The 21,144-nt window shown below is 39.7% G+C and overlaps 1 protein-coding gene across 2 annotated transcripts in view; it reads right to left on the bottom strand.

Annotated features, from left to right (window-relative positions):
• Nucleotides 1–569: 569 nt before the first annotated feature.
• adcy8 (adenylate cyclase 8 (brain)) overlaps nt 570–21,144 on the bottom strand; it is a 258,557-nt gene continuing 237,982 nt past the window's right edge. The window contains exons 13-17 of one of the 2 annotated variants that reach the window (XM_021612605.3): nt 12,307–12,465; nt 5,593–5,739; nt 2,018–2,110; nt 1,558–1,672; nt 570–1,307 (exon numbers count right to left, since the gene is read on the bottom strand). In XM_021612605.3, the coding sequence (XP_021468280.2) occupies nt 817–1,307; nt 1,558–1,672; nt 2,018–2,110; nt 5,593–5,739; nt 12,307–12,465 (1,005 nt within the window). In that variant the 3' untranslated portion in view covers nt 570–816. The remainder of the gene's footprint in view (nt 1,308–1,557; nt 1,673–2,017; nt 2,111–5,592; nt 5,740–12,306; nt 12,466–21,144) is intronic. The other variant, XM_021612604.3, reaches the window with a different exon arrangement.

Raw genomic sequence — 21,144 nt, 5'->3', positions numbered from 1 at the left:
AACTAATTTTCAATGAAGTGATTGATCCTAGATCAGTTAGCCCCATTGCAGCAGATAGAATGTGTGTTTTTAAAAGCTCTCAAAGCAGTCAAAACAATTAGGATGTTTTGTGTAGATTAGGAGATGATATTTAGAGCCCCTTTTAAACCTGGTGCTAACAGGCACAATCAGAATGTGGACCAGGAAAGATCAGGAAAGGTTACCAGTTAGAACCAGGTATAAACAGGGATAAAATAATAAACTCCAACATGCCAACTTGTAAATGTTTATATTTTCTATTGAAGTGATGTTTTGATCTTACCACCATTGTCAGACACATTGAAAACCTGAAAATTTTGGCAAAGGGTAGGGAGGGGGAATTTTAGCAAAGGTAACAGATTTTTGCAACTCTAAATGCCTGTCTCCGTAGACAACACTCCTGGGAGATGGGTGTCATGCAGGTTCACAATCCAGTCCGGCTCTAACACACGGTCCAGCTACTTACGTCTGAGCAGAAAATAAACTGCAAGGGCAAGGATTGTTGTATGAATGTCAAGCACTGACAAAATAAAAAAGTCACCAGACACAAGTTATCTATAAAAAATTTAACTCCTTTATTGTGTTCTCTTATATAAAATAAATACAAAACAGAAACATTGACACCAGGCAAGGGGTTAGGGGGTATAGTAGGCAGAACATTGAATTGTCAGAAGGATAGATAGATTGATGGCTGGACAGATGGATGAATGGACAAATCGATGCAATGAAGGCGGATGAAAACAGAAAGCACAGTCCTGTCAAGTCCCCTCCCTCCCTGCCTTTTTGCAGCGGGCCTCTTCAGGGCAACTCAGTCTTATCTGCCACTTCGGCATGGCCAACCTCTGCCCCCCCAGGGGCCAGCAACGTCCTCCTGTTGTAGTGGTGATGGCCCTTCATGATGCCCGAGTTGTTGTTCTCGTTCAGGATCTGCTTCTGCTTTTGTCGGTTGAGTGACTGGACCAGGCCCAGCACCACGGCTGCCAGCGAGTACTGGCCCTGGAGCTTGCGCGGCTGCATGATGAGCGGGTTGGGCTGCACACGGCCCATCAGGAAGTGTGTGCGGATCTTGCCCTCCTGCTCGCTGATGCCCTTCACGTAGATCTCGCCACGGTACTCAAAGGCGAAGCCTCGCTCCTTCAGGATCAGGTAGGTGTCCTCAGGCACCTGGATCTTGCCACTCACGCCTGTGCTGTCCATGCGGCTCGACAGGTTCACTGTTTTGCCCCAGATGTCGTACTGGGGCTTCTTGGCGCCTATCACACCCGCCACCACCGAGCCATGTGCCATGCCTGCGAAAAAGAAGGACGGGGAAGATGACGAAAATGAAGAGAAGGGGATGGAAAAGGAGGAAGAGGAAGAAAAATAGGAATATGAGATGATTGAGCGGAGAAGGGAAATCGAGAAGAAAGACGAGTGAGAGTTGTAGAAGAGTTAGCTCCACCTAGAGACAAAACTACAGTGTGTTAATGAATTTCAAACACTTTCATAGTCTATTCATTTTGAGTTGTTGCCAGGGAGGGAGCACTTGGGATTTCTTACCAATTCTTAGCTCAAAGTTGTTGAAGGAGTGCTTGTTGATCTCTTGGATGCTCTCATTCAGGGCGATGGCAAAGTCGGCCAGCTCACACAGATGACCCCACTTGTCCTCACATTGCTAAGAATCAGAGTGACATCAGAGAGAACGCAAACCAGATTGACAGTGCAAACTGAATCACAGATTGAGATTATCGTGTTACCAGTGTCAAATGGGGTCAGAATTATGCCACACATGATGATGTACAGATAAAATACCCCCTCTTTAGAAATAAGGGTCAAGTTCTGCGTTTTATGTCTTGTTACACCTTGTGCACAATTTGTCCATATCTTTGTACTGCACCTACACATACAGCATGTACAAGGTAACAGCACAAATCAATGGTGTCAGTGTTAATATATAGCTTTTATGCAAGTCAGGATATGGCCACGAATTACTAAACCACAAAATGTTGATTTTGCTCACTTGTTTTTCTGGTGACAGTCCGGAGACTGCCATGTATGTGCTGCCGATAGTCTTAATCTTCTCAATGTCCTGGAAACGTTCCTCACCAAGCAGCTACACAAACACAAAGACAAACAGGGGAGAGAAGAAACACAAGTAGTCCATTGTTAATTAACTGTGCTCAATATCGCATCACTACACCAAAGGGTAAACAAGATTTGGTCAATCAATCGCGTGATTGATTGACAGAGTAAGCAACTCATTATACCAAACAACCCATTAGCAACTTATAAAGCAATGCCATATCACATAAAAGTGTTTCTTCATCCATCCACTGTGCAGCTTTGCAGCTGCTACCTAAGTATGTGCTGTATCTTGGGGCAAGTTTCAAGTCGGGAAAAGGCACGTCTATTCCTGTCCAAAGAGGCGAGTTATTAGTCGACTGCAGCTGGTTTGTGTCTTGTTCTGGCCTCGTTTGGTGACATTGACACCGTCCGTGAATAACACGGTTCTATGGCAGATTTAGAACAGAATCTCATTGTCAGATACCACCCATTCCACCAGAATTCTCTGTAAAACGATATGAATAGTTTAGTGAAAGATCTCAAACTAATTTTTGTACTCTGTTGAAGCAGAGTGATACCTTTAATTTAAAACATTTCATACCATTGCATCTGACTAGCACAACTGTCAACTGCAAAATCCCAACAACATTTTTGAGTCGCTGGCCTTCCCTGCTTATTTTGATAGTTTGACTAGCGAGGACTCATGCCAAATCTTTTCATTCCTGAGGGGGAGTAGGCGTTGTTGTGTCCTCTTCACGACTGTCTTGGTGTGTTTGGACCATGACAGTTTGTTGGTGGACCAAGGAACTTGAAGCTCTCAACCTACTCCACTATATCCCCGTCGATGAGAATTGGGGCGTGTTCGGGCCTCCTTTTCCAGTAGTCCACTATTGTTATCCTGGCACCACACTGCCAGGTCTCTGACCTCCTCCCTATAGGCTGTCTCATTGTTTTCGGTGATCAGGCCCACTGTTGTGTCGTCGGCAAACTTAATGATGGCGTTGTGGTCGTGCTTGGCCATACAGTCATGGGTGAACAGGGAGTACAGGAGGAGACTGAGCACACACCCCTGAAGGGCCCCTGTGTTGATCAGCATGGCAAATATTTTGTTACCTACCCTTACCACCTGGGGGGCGGCCCGTCAGGAAGTCCAGGATTCAGTTGCAGAGGGAGTTGTTTAGTCCCAGGGTCCTTAGCTTAGTGATGAGCTTTGAGGGCAATATGGTGTTGAACGCTGACATGTAGTCAATGAATAGCATTCTCAAATACAATGCCTTGCAAAAGTATTCATCCCCCTTTGCGTTTTCCAATGTTGTTGCATACCAACCTGCAATTTAAATTGATTAAACATTGTTTTTCATGTAATGGACATACTGTACACAAATTAGTCCAAATTGGTGAATTCAAAATTTAAAAAATGACTTGTTTCAAAAAGCCACTAAATAAGATCTGGTGCAACCAATTTCCTTCAGAAGTCACATAATTAGTTAAATAAAGTCCACCTGTGTGCAATCTAAGTGTCACATGATCGGTCACATAATCTCTGTATATATACACCTGTTCTGAACGGCCCCAGAGTCTGCAACACCACTAAGAAAGGGGCACTACCAAGCAAGCGGCACCATAAAGACCAAGGAGCTCTCCAAACAGGTCAGGAACAAAGTGGTGGAGAAGTACAGATCATGGTTGGGTTATAAAAAACAATCTGAAACCTTGAACGTCCCACGGAGCACCATTAAATCTGTTATTAACAAAATGGAAATATTATTGCACTACAACAAACCTGCCACGAGAGGGCCGCCCACCAAAACTCACGAATCAGGCAAGGAGGACATTACTCAGAGAGGCAACAAAGAGACCAACGATAACCCTGAAGGAGCTGCAAAGCTCACAGCAAAGATTGGAGTATCTGTCCATAGGAACACCTTATTAAGCTGTACACTCCACAGAGCTGGGCTTTATGGAAGTGTGGCCAGAAAAAGGCAATGCTTAAAGAACAAAATAAGCAAACACTTTTGGTGTTTGCCAAAAGGCATGTGGGAGACTCCCCAAACATATGGAAGAAAGTACTCCGGTCAGATGAGACTAAAATTGATATTTTTGGCCATCAAGGAAAATGCTATGTCTGGAGCAAACCAAACACCTCAAATCACCCCGAGAACACCATCCCCACAGTGAAGCATGGTTGCGGCAGCATCATGCTGTGGGAATGTTTTTCATCGGCAGGGCCTGGGAAACTGGTCAGAATTTAAGAAAGTATGGATGGCGCTAAATAAAGGGAACTTCTTGAGGGAAACCTGTTTCAGTCTTCCAGAGATTTGAGTTTGGGATGGAGGTTCACCTTCCAGCAGGACAATGACCCTAAGCATACTGCTAAAGCAAGACTTGAGAGGTTTAAGGGGAAACCTTTCAATGTCTTGAATGGCCTAGTCAAAGCCCAGGCCTCAATACAATTGAGAATCTGTGGTATGACTTAAAGATTGCTGTACGGCAGTGGAACCCATCCAACTTGAAGGAGCTGGAGCTGTTTTGCTTTGAAGAATGGGCAAAAATCCCAGTGGCTAGATGTGCCAAGACATACAGCTGTAATTGCTGCAAAAGGTGGCTCTACAAAGTATTGACTTTGGGGGGGAGGGGGGGGGTGAAAAGTTATGCACGCTCAAGTTTTCCGTTTTTTTGTCTTATTTCTTGTTTGTTTCACAATAAAAAATATTTAGCACCTTCAAAGTGGTATACAAACCCCATGCCTGTCTCCTGGTAGCGCCTCCATGCTCTGGACACTACGCTGACAGACACAGCAAACCTTCTTGCCACAGCTTGCATTGATGTGCCATCCTGGATGAGCTGCACTACCTGAGCCACTTGTGTGGGTTGTAGACTCCGTCTCATGCTACCACTAGAGTGAAAGCACCGCTAGCATTAAAAAGTGACCAAAACATCAGCCAGGAAGCATAGGAACTGAGAAGTGGCCTGTGGTCACCACCTGCAGAACCACTCCTTTATTGGGGGTGTCTTGCTAATTGCCTATAATTTTCACCTGTTGTCTATGTAACAGTATAACCTTTAGACCGTCCCCTTGCCCATACCCGGCACACAACAACAACAGTCACCCATGAAGCATCGTTACCCATCGCTCCACAAAAGCCGCGGCCCTTGCAGAGCAAGTGGAACTACTACTTCAAGGTCTCAGAGCAAGTGACGTCACCGACTGAAACGCTATTTAGCTCGCACAACCGCTAACTAGCTAGCCGTTTCACATCCGTTACATCTATTCCATTTGCACAACAGCATGTGAAATTTATTGTCAATCAGTGTTGCTTCCAAAGTGAACAGTTTGATTTCACAGAAGTGTGATTGACTTGGAGTTACATTGTGTTGTTTAAGTGTTTCTTTTTTATTTTTATTTTTTTTGAGCAGTGTATATAGTCTCATCACCCTGTCTAACCCATTTACGATCAATGAAACAAAACAAATTACAAAAAAAGTACTTTTTTGCGGGACAGTGAAAAGGACAATGTTGCAGTTCCCCACCTCGTCAAAGTCGGCAATGATCTCGTTGAGGAGGCGCAGACACTCCACTCCTTGGTTGTTCATCTCTGTTTGGGAGTAGAAGTCGGCAAAGCCCGGGATGGAGGCGAACATCACACCCACAGCATCGTAAGACTGGGAGTAAAGCTCCTGTGGAACAAAATGCGGACAATGTATGTTTAAAGAAAGAGGGGCAGGGGAAAAGCCATTGAAAATTACATATCATGGAATTCTAACAACGTCAGGTAGTTATATACACTTATTTGGAAAAGGTCAAGGATGGAGGGGACATGTGATTTGCTCATATGATTTGAAAAATGAATCAGGAGTAGGCAGCACCATAAGTAAGTGAGTAAACTCAGATATGACTAAAGAGTTTATCAGAGCAATTTTTCCATAAATATACTTTTACAACGGTCAAATTTTAATGGCACATCATACCTAAAAAAAATGGCTGTGTTGGTTCTCGTGTTAACATTTTACTGCAGTGGGCTAAATCAGGGTCACACAGTGTTTCTTGGTAGTCTTCAACAAATCTACTTTGAAACAAAAGTGTAAACCTCACATACATGGTAATGGGCTTCAAAAAAATAAGACACCTGTACCAAGTCAGATATAGAGATATTTGCTCATTTTTGAGTTTGCATCCCAATATGACATTTTATATACTTCAAAGAAGACTGAAATATAACAAAACCGTTCGACAATGAAACACTGGATTTGTAATCATTAATTATAAATCATGAAAAATATGAATGACATTCCACCCATGAGGCGATTTGGTAATTTGATTGCAGGAAAGGGTCTAAGTTAATTTAAATTAGTCTTGTAGATTAACAATACTTAGTCACACATCTAGTTCTTTTTTGTATTTTTTTTTATGTAATGTTTAAAACATACAATATACCTGCAGTGAAGCCACTCAACAACTACATCACATTAGTCATCTAACAGACTCCCATCCAGAGCGACACACAGAAGCAACCAGGGTCAACGCCCACCTTAGTCTACAGATCTAAAAAAATAAATAAAAAATGGGGACCTGAACCAGCGATCCATTAGCCACCGGCCCAAGCTCCCATCCAGCCCTCCGAGGTCCCCCCCCCCCCCCCCCCCCCACAGTTCCCCAAGAGCTGTCCCTCAACCATCCGAGACCCCCCCCCCCCAAAAGAAATCAATAAATAATAATAATAATAATTTAAAAAAAATATTCCATTCCCCACCCCCAATACCCCCCACCATGCACCAACGACCAACAAAATGAACAAAAGAGAAAGACAAAGGAAAACAGAAAACAATCATGCAAAAAACAACAAGGACAACAAAAATCATAACAGCAAGGTCAACTGAATATGTTTGAGTGCTGTACACTGTGTGTCCGTCCGTGTTTGTGCACGTGTGCATTTGATGAGAGTGTGTGTATATGCACGTGTACAAACACCTGCACGGCCTCAGGCTCAGGAAAACCGGCATTAGCTGTAAAAACTAAATCTGCAGAGCTTCAACGATTGAATGCCCCAAATATTCAAAATTTTGTTGGTGGCAAGAATTCTATATAATTATTTTAGCTGAAAAGCACAAAGTCTTGAATTTTGCCTCGTGTTATATATATCAACTCATAAACCCTGTACCATGGAATCGGTACTTCAAAAATCTCTTCCCAACTATTTTGCAATCTGTATGACACAGCTGTCAACATCCTGGTCCTCTAATTAAACTGATATAGTTTCCTATTTATGCTATGCTTTTATTCCTCCGGCAGTTTTGTTTCCTTATATTTGGCAGAAAGAGTATTTACCTGCCTCCTCCGTCTGCAACCTGCCTCCTCCATTTTTGGGGTAATGCTGTAATCAATTGGTTGTACTCTGGGATTGAGCAGACATTCTCATTCAATTCTGATAACTCCATGAAGGACATAACTCTACCATCCCAATTTACAATATCATTTAAAAACAAAATACCCTTATCAAACATATTTCCCATAAATACAGGTATTTTATCAACCAGCACATTTGAGTTCAGCTATAATATTTGTTGTAATATTTGTTCAATCTTTTCAGGGGGATGAAACTGAAATTGTAGCCAGCTCTGCAATGCTTGTTTGAAAGAGAGATACTTTGAAAAAAGTATCATTTTCAATTAATCAAAAATGAGACATGGCAATCTGCACAAAGGCAAAAAAGCCATTTTTTAAACAACAAATTAGCTTTTCTTAGTAATCTATTTGAGAACCATTTAGGGTACAAGTAAAACTTTTGAATAAGTGAAGCATTTAGAGAGAGGTTTAGTGCTTTTATATTTGATAATCTCAACCCACCCAATTCATATTCATTATATAGATAGGCACTCTTTATTTTGTCTGCTTTAGTGTCCCAGATAAAGCAAGATATATTTTGCTTGTATGATTTGAAAAACGAATCAGGAGTAGGCAGCACCATAAGTGAGTAAACTGAGATATGACTAAGGAGTTAATCAGGGCAATTCTTCCATAAATAGACAGGTATTTACCTCTCCATGGTTGCAGGATCTTGTCTATTTTTACACCATTTCTATTGAAATTCATTGTGGAGAGCTCATGTATATTTTGTGATCTGAATACCTTGTATGTCTACTTCACCAGTAGCCCATTTTATAGGTAAACTGCAGGGTAATGTAACATTTGTATTTTTAAAAGATCCAATACGTAATATTGTACACTTATCATAATTAGGTTTTAGTCCAGAGAGTCCAGAAAAGTTATCTAGATCTTCAATGAGATATTGCAGGGATCTAGCTAATATAAAACTTGAGTCATCGGCATACATGGACACCTTTGTTTTTAAGCCTTGGATTTCTAATCCTCTAATGTTGCTATTTGATCTGATTTTAATCGCTAACATTTCAATGGCCATAACGAAGAGAAATGGTGACAGTGGACACCCTTGTTTAACTCCTCTTGATAATTCGAAATTCTCTGAGAAGTAGCCGCGATTTACTATTTTACACCTGGGGATATTATACATTACTTTTACCCATTTTCTTTTTCCTGTCGGGTTAGAATTATTTTGTGAGGTAGCCGGATCTTTCCACGATGGAGGATGTTGTACATCCATAGCATAAAGCTGTTCATACTTCCCTCGGGATTCGATTTCCCTTAGGATTTCTTTAGTATCCAGGTTGGCTCTGAACTGCATGCGTCTTTTCCACGACAACCGAATATGTAATCCCGAGTTACAAAATGCAACAAAGCTGTTTTGTTTGTAATCAACATGGCTGTGATGAAAGTTTAAGTTAGTTAGTGCTTCCTTGAATACTTGCACGGAAAGCTCAATGCTTTCCAGTCGTATGCTAATCCGTTTCACCAACTCATCTAGTTTTACCCTTGCCCTTTGCAGGGATGCAAATTATGAGGTACTGTCAAATCATCACCACTAGGGTGCAATGTTAATACATCACAAATATGCTAGTTGATGTAGGCAAGGCATTCATTCAGATAGAATAATATGTAGACTAAAAATAGCTATACAAGTTAGCAGTCCTTTGAATGATACTACATTCGCAATTCATTTATGCAGTCGTGGGTCAAAGTTCAAGCTTATTAAACAATGGTACTGTAAAATAATTGTGTTAACTTAGTAACAGGTTATGTATATATGTATATTTTTCATATGTGGGCAATTGAACAATTATGGTTTAATTAATTAATCTCTGGCTTAATGAGATTAATTTTTTAGTGGATGCTCTTTGCTCCTGTGCATACAGGATTTTAGATATACTATACCATTTTGCTCTAAATTAAACTTAACTATTTGTATTTTATTTGTCTGATACCCCCAAAAATGTTTTTGACTTGAACTGATTAATTGATACATAGTTTCTCTCTCTATCAATCAATCAATCCTCCATAAAAACAACCCATTGCGTTCCATTCGTGACTCCCTGGTTTGTAGATTTGCATCTAGGGGAAACTTCACGCCTGGGACATAATTGTGTCTTCTTTGCAGTGGCAACACATCATTCAGAGCAACCACTATCCAGCAAATGCCTCTGTTTTGCATATAATTCTGACATTCACTCGCAGCACAATATTATATCATACCAGTTAGCAAATAATGTACACAAAATCATTGAATTCTGATAATAAAGAAGCATACTCAACTCCCCATATAATATTATTGTTTCGGTAAATTGTCTTTGAGTAAGGCAGCTTCAGAATGCAGCTGTTTCAGCCTCCCTCCATGCCTTCTGGGCAGCCAGAGAAACCACAGACCGTTGGCGTTGTTGATCTTCTCTGTTTTCGTGTGATTTGCTTAAGGGTGATGTCACTAACAACACAGCAGCACCTACTGGGAAAGCTGACTGAGGACCAGGCAGCTTCTGCCCGCTTGGGTGGCCCTTGGCAGTGCCAGTCCAAGAAGGCTCAAGGTCATTGGTCACAGATAAATCAACATATTTTCTCCGGTAACTTTGATTGGACTGATGTGTGTCAACTTACAGTAGCTGAAAAGATACCATGAAACACAAATCATGTTGATTATCTTATCATTTTAAAAATGTGCGTTATGAAGAAAAAGTAGAGATAAAACGTCTCAGTGCTCATCAGCCACTAAACATTGAAATTAGGCCATCCGTTAAAATAAAGCAAACTGGTAAAGAAGATTTAACTGTGGTTGGAAGCAGTGGCTAAGATCTGTTTTGAGGCAGATATACGGCGACGTGTCTTGTTGTTAATGTTTGATGTCAGACTGTAATACTGTAATATATCTTAACCGGAGAAGCTTGGTAACAGAACGGTGCTTTGGCTGTGTCCCAATACTTTAACAATGTAGCAATATTGTAGACCAGGGTTCGTCAACTGCCACCCGTGGGTGATTTTATTTGGCCCCCCAACCAAAGTATTCAGAGCAAAAAACTCCGTCATTTGTTTATTTTTTTATTTAAAATGTTCATTGTTGGACATAAAATACTGTAAAATCACCAGGAAATCAGCTCCAATTTATTTTAATTTTGGAAATCTGTTCCCAAGTATTTCCACGCATAATCGAGAGATGTGATCGTATATAAATTTAAGCAAGGTTTTAAATGATTATGTTTTAGACAAATATTATATATATCTGTGTGGGATTCTTGCAGTTAACTTGCAGTCTACAAATCATTTTTTATTCTGTTCCGGCCCCCCAACCATCCGCTCAAGAAAAAAATCAGCCCGCGGCTGAATCTAGTTGATGATCCCTGTTGTTGACCCATGCTGAATTTGACTGTGGGAAGTAGCCTATACAAACTGATCATAACCAAATGTTATCTATATATTGCCATATCCAGAATGTTATAACCTTTGTGTGTTGTAGAGGTTTCGATTAGCTTTTTTGATTGAGTTTGCCAAACCAATATTTTCATGTTCAAATTTCCACTGCTTCTTTGACTACAAACCGGGTCTCAGAGCATGTTGTATGATTCTGTATGTAAATCCGAGACACTACATTTTATTATATGTTACAAATTTACAAAACATACAATATGTTACAAATCTGGAAAACAAACAATATGTTACGAATTTGCTAAATGTATGATACGTTAAGAATTCTAGCTAGGTGGCTAGGTCGGTAACGTTAGCTAGCTCGATAACTTTAACTAGGCTAGGGGTTAGGTTAAAGGGGAAGGGTTAGCTAAAAGGTTTAAGGTTAAGGTTATCTAGCATGCTAAGTATCTGCAAAGTAGCTAAAAAGTAGTAAGCAGTTGAAAATGTGCTAAATAGCTGAAATGCCAATCGCCCTTCTTTCGTTTTTGCCTTAAGTAACCATCTTATGTAACCATATGAAACATAGAATATCATATTAAATGGAGTGTCACAGATTTACATACAGAATTATATTAAACGCTCTAAGACCAGGTTGTATGTGTTTATATGTATTTTTTGTATGTGTTTTAAGGTTAAAATTCAAGAGTGAATTCAGAGGTAAACCCTGTAAATAAATAAAAACGTATCTTCTTCAAAACTTTCCTTTCACATTCGGAAGCCTTCAACACTGAGTCCCTGACTCATATATGGGGATGTGTGGAATAATGGGTTATCTCCCACCAACTAACATGTTACTACCATGAAATTAAAAGAAGGAAACATGAATAAAAGTGTGTCTTGTTTTATAAAGATTTCAGGCTGACTGAATCTACTCTCTCTGCACTTCGTGAAAGCATCCTGAAGGCTGACAGTTCAGACCACCGCCACCCTTTTCTGCGTTTCGGTCTGAAGTTTGTCGGAAAATCAATTACGGCTCTCAATGGGCATATGTACTTAGCATACATTGAGGTTTATGGAACCAATTGTGATGAATATTTGACGACAGCTCTTGATAGGTAAATATGTCAATAGTGTCATTTTGGTTGAGTAAAGAAGTGAAAACTCCTCTTCATGCTCCAAATCACAAATGTAACGTAACTTGAGTTTGGTTCAAGTAGAGGTAAAACAAATGAAACTGGGTTGTGTATGACCCCAATACTGAAATAATATTTCAAAAGCAATTTACAGCAATGCTCTGCATATATTTTCATATGAGTGGCCCCATCAAGAAATGAACCAACAACCCTAGCATTGCAAACACCATGCTCTACCAACTGAGCTAAACAGGACCACACAAGTCATTAGTTATTAAAAATACCATAAATACGGTACATTATTAAGTTGAACATATCCCGAACAGTCTATCAGACAAAAATAAGGTAGGAATAATTCCAGCTGACCTCATTATCCCGATCCTTCTCCAGGAAATGGCGGGCAACGTGACTTGGCAGAATATTCCGGAGCATGTTCTCGTTGTGTTCCCGGAGCTCCTTCATCTCGTTGATCTCCTCCTTGGCCTGGACACGCCAGAGGAAATCCAGCCGGGCAGTGTATTCCAGCTATGGGGGAAAAAATAAATATCAGTGCCACAACAGGTACAATGTTAAGGAAAGTTCAGATAAAATCACAAATTATTCTGCATCTTCATCAATAATATTTAGCAGACGCTTTTATCCAAAGCGACTTACAGTAATGTGTGCATGCATTTTCATGTGGGTGGCCCCAGCGGGATACGAGCTCACGATCCATAACAGTCCATTTGTCACGCCCTGACCACAGAGAGCCCTCGGAGTTCTCTATGGTGTTGTAGGTCAGGGTGTGACTAGGGGGGTGTTCTAGTTTTCCTATTTCTATGATTGTTTTGTTGTATGGTTCCCAATTAGAGGCCGCTGATTGTCGTTGTCTCTAATTGGGGATCATACTTAAGTTCTCCATTGTTCCCACCTGGGTTGTGGGATATTGTTTTGTGTATGTGCATGTAGCACCACCGATGTCACGTTTCGTTGTTTGTTTATTGTTTTGTTTGGAAGATTCTCTTTAGTAAAAGATGTGGAACTTTAATCACGCTGAGCCTTGGTCCGTCTCTCATACCGAGCGTGACACCATTGTTGCTCTACCAACTGAGCCACACAGGACCACCACTGAACTGAATTGCATTGAATAGAAACAGAATGTCTCCTCATTCTGTCACCATTTAGTAGGGAAAACTTGGTTTGTGGGGTTAGGGTTAAGGTCAGGATAGTTAGAATTTCATGTGATCATGCCATACAATAGAACTGTGTTATGCCTCAAGAATACAGCATATCACAGAAGCCAGAAAATTGGACAATATATAATGAGGAATCACTATTAATTTGTGTGTGCAGACATTTATGTGAGGTTATGGTAAAGTGGATACAAAAAGAACGATTCAGGTAAAATGAAAATAAACATTTTGGGGTGACCCAAGAAATTACAGTGGAAGTTTACATACACCTTAGCCAAATACATTAACTCAGTTTTTCACAATTCCTGACATTTAATCCTAGTAAAAAATCCCTGTCTTAGGTAGCATCAGGGACATAGCAGGAGATGTTTTGAAACAATTACTGCTTCGCATACAAGCCAGTGAATTCTATCCATTACAGCTGGATGAGTCAACAGACGTGGCGGGAGTGGCACAGCTCCTGGTATAATGTCCATTACGTTTATGGGGGATCAAATAAGGAAGAAATCCTCTTCTGCTAACCACTGGAAACCAGAACAACAGGAGAGGATATTTTTAAAGTACTGGACAGCTTTGTGACATCAAACAGACATTGGTGGTCAAGATGGGTTGTTGGTACAGTGGTTCCTCCTTTAAAGGTTGCGTCATACTGCAGAAAAAACCTTGCGGGCTGCTGCAGCATTCTATGGCACGTATTTAATTGTCAGAAATGTTTTACGTTAATGCAAGTTAGTGCTAGTTTGACAACCAGAGGGCATCTTTGAGAAGTACTTGATAGTCTCCCATATTGGCCTTACTAGAGAATTTAAAACCTTTTATGTAATAACATAGTACATGGGATTGATTTTAAGAAATTTGGCTGAATACATTTGATGAATATTATGGTGTTTCTATTCTGAGAAAAACAAAAAAATGAAACCCTCAGTGTTGGAAAATATGGAGCTGTACAACGTGATGGTCGGGAGAAGGCTACAGCATAAGAGGATTGGAGGATTCTAAATTGTTTTCCTTCATAAACTTCTCTGGGATAGGGGGCAGCATTTGGAATTTTGTATGAAAAGCATGCCCAAATTAAACTGCCTTCTACTCAGGCCCAGAAGATAGGGTATGCATATAATTGGTAGATTTGGATAGAAAACACTAACGTTTCCAAAACTGTTAAAATAGAGTCTGTGAGTATAACATAACTGATTCGGCAGGCGAAAACCAGAGAAAAATCCATTCAGGAAGTAGGATTTGTTAATTTTTGTAGTTTTCTATTCAATGCCATTACATTGACTTATGACTCAAATTGTAGTTCCTATGCCTTCCACTAGATGTCAACAGTCTTTAGAAATTGTTTCAGGCTTGTATTCTGAAAGATGAGGGAGTAAGAGCAGTCTGAATGAGTGGACCGTGCGGTGTCACAGAGCTTTTTCATGTGTGCGACCGAGAGAGTGCCTTTCTTGTTGACCTTTTATATCGACAACGTTATTGTCCGTTTGAAATATTATCGATTATTTAGGCTAAAAACAACCTGAGGATTGATTATGAACATCGTTTGAAATGTTTCTACCAACTTTATGGATACTATTTGGATTGTTTTGTCTGCCTGTTGTGACTGCGTTTGTGGATTACTGAAGATTACTGAAGAAAAAAACGTGCGAACCAAACTGAGGTTTTTGGATATAAAGACACTTTATCAAACAAAAGGAACATTAATTGAATAAATGAATGTCTTCTGAGTGCAACCATATGAAGATCATCAAAGGTAAGTGATTAATTTTCTCTCTATTTCTGACTTGTGTAACTCTTGTACTTGGCTGGTCACAGTTTGTAATGATTTTTCTGCTGGGCTATGTTTTCAAATAATTGTAAGGTATGCTTTCGCCATAAAGCATTTTTGAAATCTGACACCGTGGTTGGATTCACAAGAAGTGAATCTTTAAACCTATGTAAAATAGTTGTATCTTTTCTGAATTATTATGATGAGGATTTCTGTATTTGAATTTGGCGCTCTGCAATCTCACTGGATGTTGGCCAGGTGGGACGCTATAGAGAGGTAAACTTCTTAACCTCTAGCGTGGAGCAATCCCGTATCCGGGAGCGTAATCATAGCCTCAAGCTCATTACCATAACACAACGCTTCCTATTCATGAAAATCGCAAATGAAATGAAATAATATATTGAAACACAAGCTTAGCCTTTTGTTAACAACACTGACATCTCAGATTTTCAAAATATGCTTTTCAACCAAAGCTACACAAGCATTTGTGTAAGAGTATTGATAGCCTAGCATAGCATTAAGCCTAGCATTCAGCAGGCAACATTTTCACAAAAACAAGGAAAGCATTCAAATAAAATAATTTACCTTTGAAGAACTTCGGATGTTTTCAATGACGAGACTCTCAGTTAGATAGCAAATGTTATTTTTTCCAAAAAGATTATTTGTGTAGGAGAAATAGCTCAGTTTTGTTCATCACGTTTGGCTAAGAAAAAAACCCGAAAATGCAGTCACTACAATGCCAAACTTTTTTCCAAATTAGCTCCATAATATCGACAGAAACATGGCAAACGTTGTTTAGAATCAATCCTCAAGGTATTTTTCACATATCTATTCGATGATAAATCATTCATGGCAGTTGGTTTCTCATCAGAAGCAAACGGAAAAATACTGCAGCTGGAGATTACGCAATAATTGCGATGGAGAACACCAAGCGACCACCTGGTAGATGTAGTCTCTTATGGTCAATCTTCCAATGATATGCCTACAAATACGTCACAATACGGCAGACACCTTGGGGAAAACGTGGAGAACGTAAACTGACTCCTAGCTCCTCCACAGCCATATAAGGAGTCATTGCCATGAGGCGGTTTAAAAAAATGCGGCACTTCCTGATTGGATTTTTATCTGGGTTTTTTCTGTAACATCAGTTCTGTGGCACTCACAGACAATATCTTTGCAGTTTTGGAAACGTCAGAGTGTTTTCTTTCCAAAGCAGTCAATTATATGCATAGTCGAGCATCTTTTCGTGACAAAATATCTAGTTTAAAACGGGAACGTTTTTCATCCAAAAATTAAAATAGCGCCCCCTATATCCAAGAAGTTAAGGTATTTTCACTTTTGGATAAATAGCGTGCCCAATTTTAACTTCCTGCTACTCATGCCAGGAATATAATATATGCATATTTTTAGTAGATTTGGATAGGAAATACTCTGAAGTTTCCAAAACTGTTTGAATCATGTCTGTGAGTATAACAGAACTTATGTAGCAGGCAAAACCCAGAGGACTAACCGTTCAGAATTATTTTTATGTTGGTCTCTGTCTGTTCACAGAGTACTCATTGGCAAATTATATTTCTTAGGAACCTGTTTTCAGTTCCTACCGCTTCCACTGGATGTCACCAGTCTTTGGAATTTGGTTGAGGTTATTCATTTGTGCAATGAAGAAGTAGGCCATCTAGGAACTGGGTAACACTGTTGAGAGTTGTGCAAGACGTGAAAAGTAGCATGGTTTGTCATCTTCCTGTATTGAACACAGATAGACCCGTCTACAATTTGATCGATTATTAAAGTTTTAAAAATACCTAAAGTTGTATTACAAAAGTAGTTTGAAATATTTTGGCAAAGTTTATAGGCAACTTTTTAAATATTTTGTAGTGACGTTGCATTTTTTGGAAGATGTTTTTTTCTGGATCAAACGCGTCAAATAAATGGACAATTGGATATATATGGATGGAATTAATCGAACAAAAGGACCAATTGTGATGTTTATGGGACATATTGGAGTGCCAACAAAAGAAGCTCGTCAAAGGTAATGCATGTTTTATATTTTATTTATGCACTTTGTGTAGCGCCTGCAGGGTTGAAATATGCTACCCTCTTTGTTAACTATTGGGCTATCATCAGATAACAGCTTCTGATGCTTTCGCCGAAAAGCCTTTTTAAAATCTGACACGTTGGCTTTCTTTAAATCACATGTGTGATTTAAAGAAAGTTAGATTTGTATACAACATCTGTATATTGAAATAGTATTTTATCGTTATTTTATTAACGAAAGCATAAATATGCTGATGAAGAAATACAGTACTGTACAGTATATGCTTTTACATTTGGATAATAAAGCATTTAAAGGCTTTTGAATATATAAGCCACCTGCATTTGTTTATTAGGACACTGTGCAGTCTGATAAAGTAAACATAGCCAACAATACATACTGTAGTAAGCATGGAAAGTGCCTAATTCCTTACTTAAAGGAGAGCAGAACATGTCTATACTAGAGAACGCAGGCGCACAGGGGACAGGGGTTCGATTCCCCGAAGGGGAAAAAGGAGTACGCTGTCAAAGTAAATAAGAATTTGTTCTTAACTGATTCCATATATGTTATTTCATAGTTGTGATGTCCTCAATATTATTCTACAATGTAGAAAATGGTAAAAATAAAGAAAAATCCTGGAATGAGTAGGTGTGTCCAAAATTTTGACTGGTACTTGCTTAATTAATCAGATTAATATTATGGTGTTTCTATTCCAAGAAAATTGAAAAACCCTTTGGGTTTCTGTTAGGATGGTATGGATAATATGGAGCTGTACAACGTGACTGTTGGCAGTACAGTGCTTCTACAGTACCGTGCTTCTACACCTGCATTGCATGCTGTTTGGGGTTTTAGGCTGGGTTTCTGTACAGCACTTTGAGATATCAGCTGATGTACGAAGGGCTATATAAATAAATTTGATTTGATATTTAGCTAAAGAATGCCGTGTCGTGCGGGCACGTGGGAGACCGGGGTTCAATTCCCCGACAGGGAGGAAGGAGTAGGCTGTCCTTGTAAAGAAGAATTTGTTCTTAACTGACTTGCCTAGTTAAATAATGGTTACACTAAGAGCATAACATTTCTGCACCCTAATTTTCTAATTCTAGTGTAATACCCTTGTTTGAACTAGGTATTGAGTTTATTCTCGTTAAAACCAATCAGAGTTTATTTGTTATAATTAATTGGTATTATATTTAAAAGGTGATTGAATTGCTCCAAAATTGTAATGTTAATGCACTTCTTTTTGAATAAATATTTATTTAATGTGAATAGTTTGGTTTACTTTTAAGTTTAGGTTTTGACCAATAGGGTCGCTTGTTAAGCTGTAGCCAATGGGAGAGTGGACCTGGTTAAAGGGAGGCCTTATGGAAAAAAAGAGGGAGAGAGACGTTGAGAAAAGGATGGACTTTTACATTAGGACCGTTGGTGAAGAAAATGATAAAAGACGACGACAAAACTAGAACAGAACCCATACCTACTAAGATATGAAGGAAAATACTGATTTTATTTTATAAAAGAGTTGTTATAATTTTGTTGGCGCAGGAAGAAATGGCAGCAGTTTTACGGGCGCCCAACCAATTGTGTCACGCCCTGACCTTAGAGAGCCTTTTTATGTCTCTATTTGGTTTGGTCAGGGTGTAATTTGGGTGGTCATTCTATGTCCTTTATTTCTATGATTTGTGTTTCTATGTTTTGGCAGGGTATGGTTCTCAATCAGGGACAGCTGTCTATCGTTGTCTCTGATTGGGAATCATACTTAGATAGCCCTTTTTCCCTCCTTTCAGAGTGGGTAGTTATCTTTGTTAGTGGCACTATAGCCCTGTTAAGCTTCACAGTCGTTTCTTGTTTTGTTGGCAACATTTATAGTGCCTTGCGAAAGTATTCGGCACCCTTGAACTTTGCGACCTTTTGCCACATTTCAGGCTTCAAACATAAAGATATAAAACTGTATTTTTTTGTGAAGAATCAACAACAAGTGTGACACAATCATGAAGTGGAACGACATTTATTGGATATTTCAAACTTTTTTAACAAATCAAAAACTGAAAAATTGGGCGTGCAAAATTATTCAGCCCCTTTACTTTCAGTGCAGCAAACTCTCTCCAGAAGTTAAGTGAGGATCTCTGAATGATCCAATGTTGACCTAAATGACTAATGATGATAAATACAATCCACCTGTGTGTAATCAAGTCTCCGTATAAATGCACCTGCACTGTGATAGTCTCAGAGGTCCGTTAAAAGTGCAGAGAGCATCATGAAGAACAAGGAACACACCAGGCAGGTCCGAGATACTGTTGTGAAGAAGTTTAAAGCCGGATTTGGATACAAAAAGATTTCCCAAGCTTTAAACATCCCAAGGAGCACTGTGCAAGCGATAATATTGAAATTGAAGGAGTATCAGACCACTGCAAATCTACCAAGACCTGGCCGTCCCTCTAAACTTTCAGCTCATACAAGGAGAAGACTGATCAGAGATGCAGCCAAGAGGCCCATGATCACTCTGGATGAACTGCAGAGATCTACAGCTGAGGTGGGAGACTCTGTCCATAGGACAACAATCAGTCGTATATTGCACAAATCTGGCCTTTATGGAAGAGTGGCAAGAAGAAAGCCATTTCTTAAAGATGTCCATAAAAAGTGTCGTTTAAAGTTTGCCACAAGCCACCTGGGAGACACACCAAACATGTGGAAGAAGGTGCTCTGGTCAGATGAAACCAAAATTGAACTTTTTGGCAACAATGCAAAACGTTATGTTTGGCGTAAAAGCAACACAGCTGAACACACCATCCCCACTGTCAAACATGGCGGTGGCAGCATCATGGTTTGGGCCTGCTTTTCTTCAGCAGGGACAGGGAAGATGGTTAAAATTGATGGGAAGATGGACGGAGCCAAATACAGGACCATTCTGGAAGAAAACCTGATGGAGTCTGCAAAAGACCTGAGACTGGGACGGAGATTTGTCTTCCAACAAGACAATGATCCAAAACATAAAGCAAAATCTACAATGGAATGGTTCAAAAATAAACATATCCAGGTGTTAGAATGGCCAAGTCAAAGTCCAGACCTGAATCCAATCGAGAATCTGTGGAAAGAACTGAAAACTGCTGTTCACAAATGCTCTCCATCCAACCTCACTGAGCTCGAGCTGTTTTGCAAGGAGGAATGGGAAAACATTTCAGTCTCTCGATGTGCAAAACTGATAGAGACATACCCCAAGCGACTTACAGCTGTAATCGCAGCAAAAGGTGGCGCTACAAAGTATTAACTTAAGGGGGCTGAATAATTTTGCACGCCCAATTTTTCAGTTTTTGATTTGTTAAAAAAGTTTGAAATATCCAATAAATCTCGTTCCACTTCATGATTGTTGTTGATTCTTCACAAAAAAATACAGTTTTATTTCTTTATGTTTGAAGCCTGAAATGTGGCAAAAGGTCGCAAAGTTCAAGGGGGCCGAATACTTTCGCAAGGCACTGTATACATACATATATATGTGTGTGTGTGTATATATATATATATATATATATATATATATATATGTATGTGTGTGTGTGTGTGTGTGTGTATATATATATATACACACACACACACACACACACACACACACACATACACACACACACACACACACACACACACATATATATATATATATAGGGGATTGAAAATGTGCAGATAATTACATTGATAGAAGCCACAATCTATCTTCAATATTAAAGCTGATCTACACCCTAAACACATTTCATAAATACAATAAAATAAAAAGCTGCTGAGGGAAAATCCAGATACATTGTTTGCTGATCATACCCTAATTGGAGAAAATAATGCAATCTCTGACCCGCTCTTCTACACTGAGCACACTGCAGTATTCTGCCTCATGTAGGCACTGGGCATGTTAGAAAGAGAGGAATGGTCGACATCTTGACTCTGCACCATTGAGACCTACAACAATGGCACCGTAATGATTCAAGGCCTAGAAGCTGAACTTGTCCTCTATATACATGAGTTTCCATCACTGAAAGAGCTAGCAGACACATTGAAAGAGAATGGCACTCTGATACACTTCAATCAGTTGACAGACCTGATAGGAAATCAGTTAATTCTAAAAGTCCCCCCACCCTCATATCTAACTAAGTCAACCTAGCAGACATGGAGAGATACAACCTATCCCATCTGTCCCAAGCCTTTGGAAGTAGAGGTGAATGAGATTAATAATGGGGCGACAGTTCGGAGGCAGGATA

The sequence above is a fragment of the Oncorhynchus mykiss genome, chromosome 8 (assembly GCF_057628025.1).
Source record: "Oncorhynchus mykiss isolate SJ-2025 chromosome 8, ASM5762802v1, whole genome shotgun sequence".
In the NCBI taxonomy this organism is placed as follows: Eukaryota; Metazoa; Chordata; class Actinopteri; order Salmoniformes; family Salmonidae; genus Oncorhynchus; species Oncorhynchus mykiss.
The sequence above is the reverse complement of the archived record's forward strand: the minus strand, read 5'-3'. Positions and strand labels throughout refer to the sequence as shown.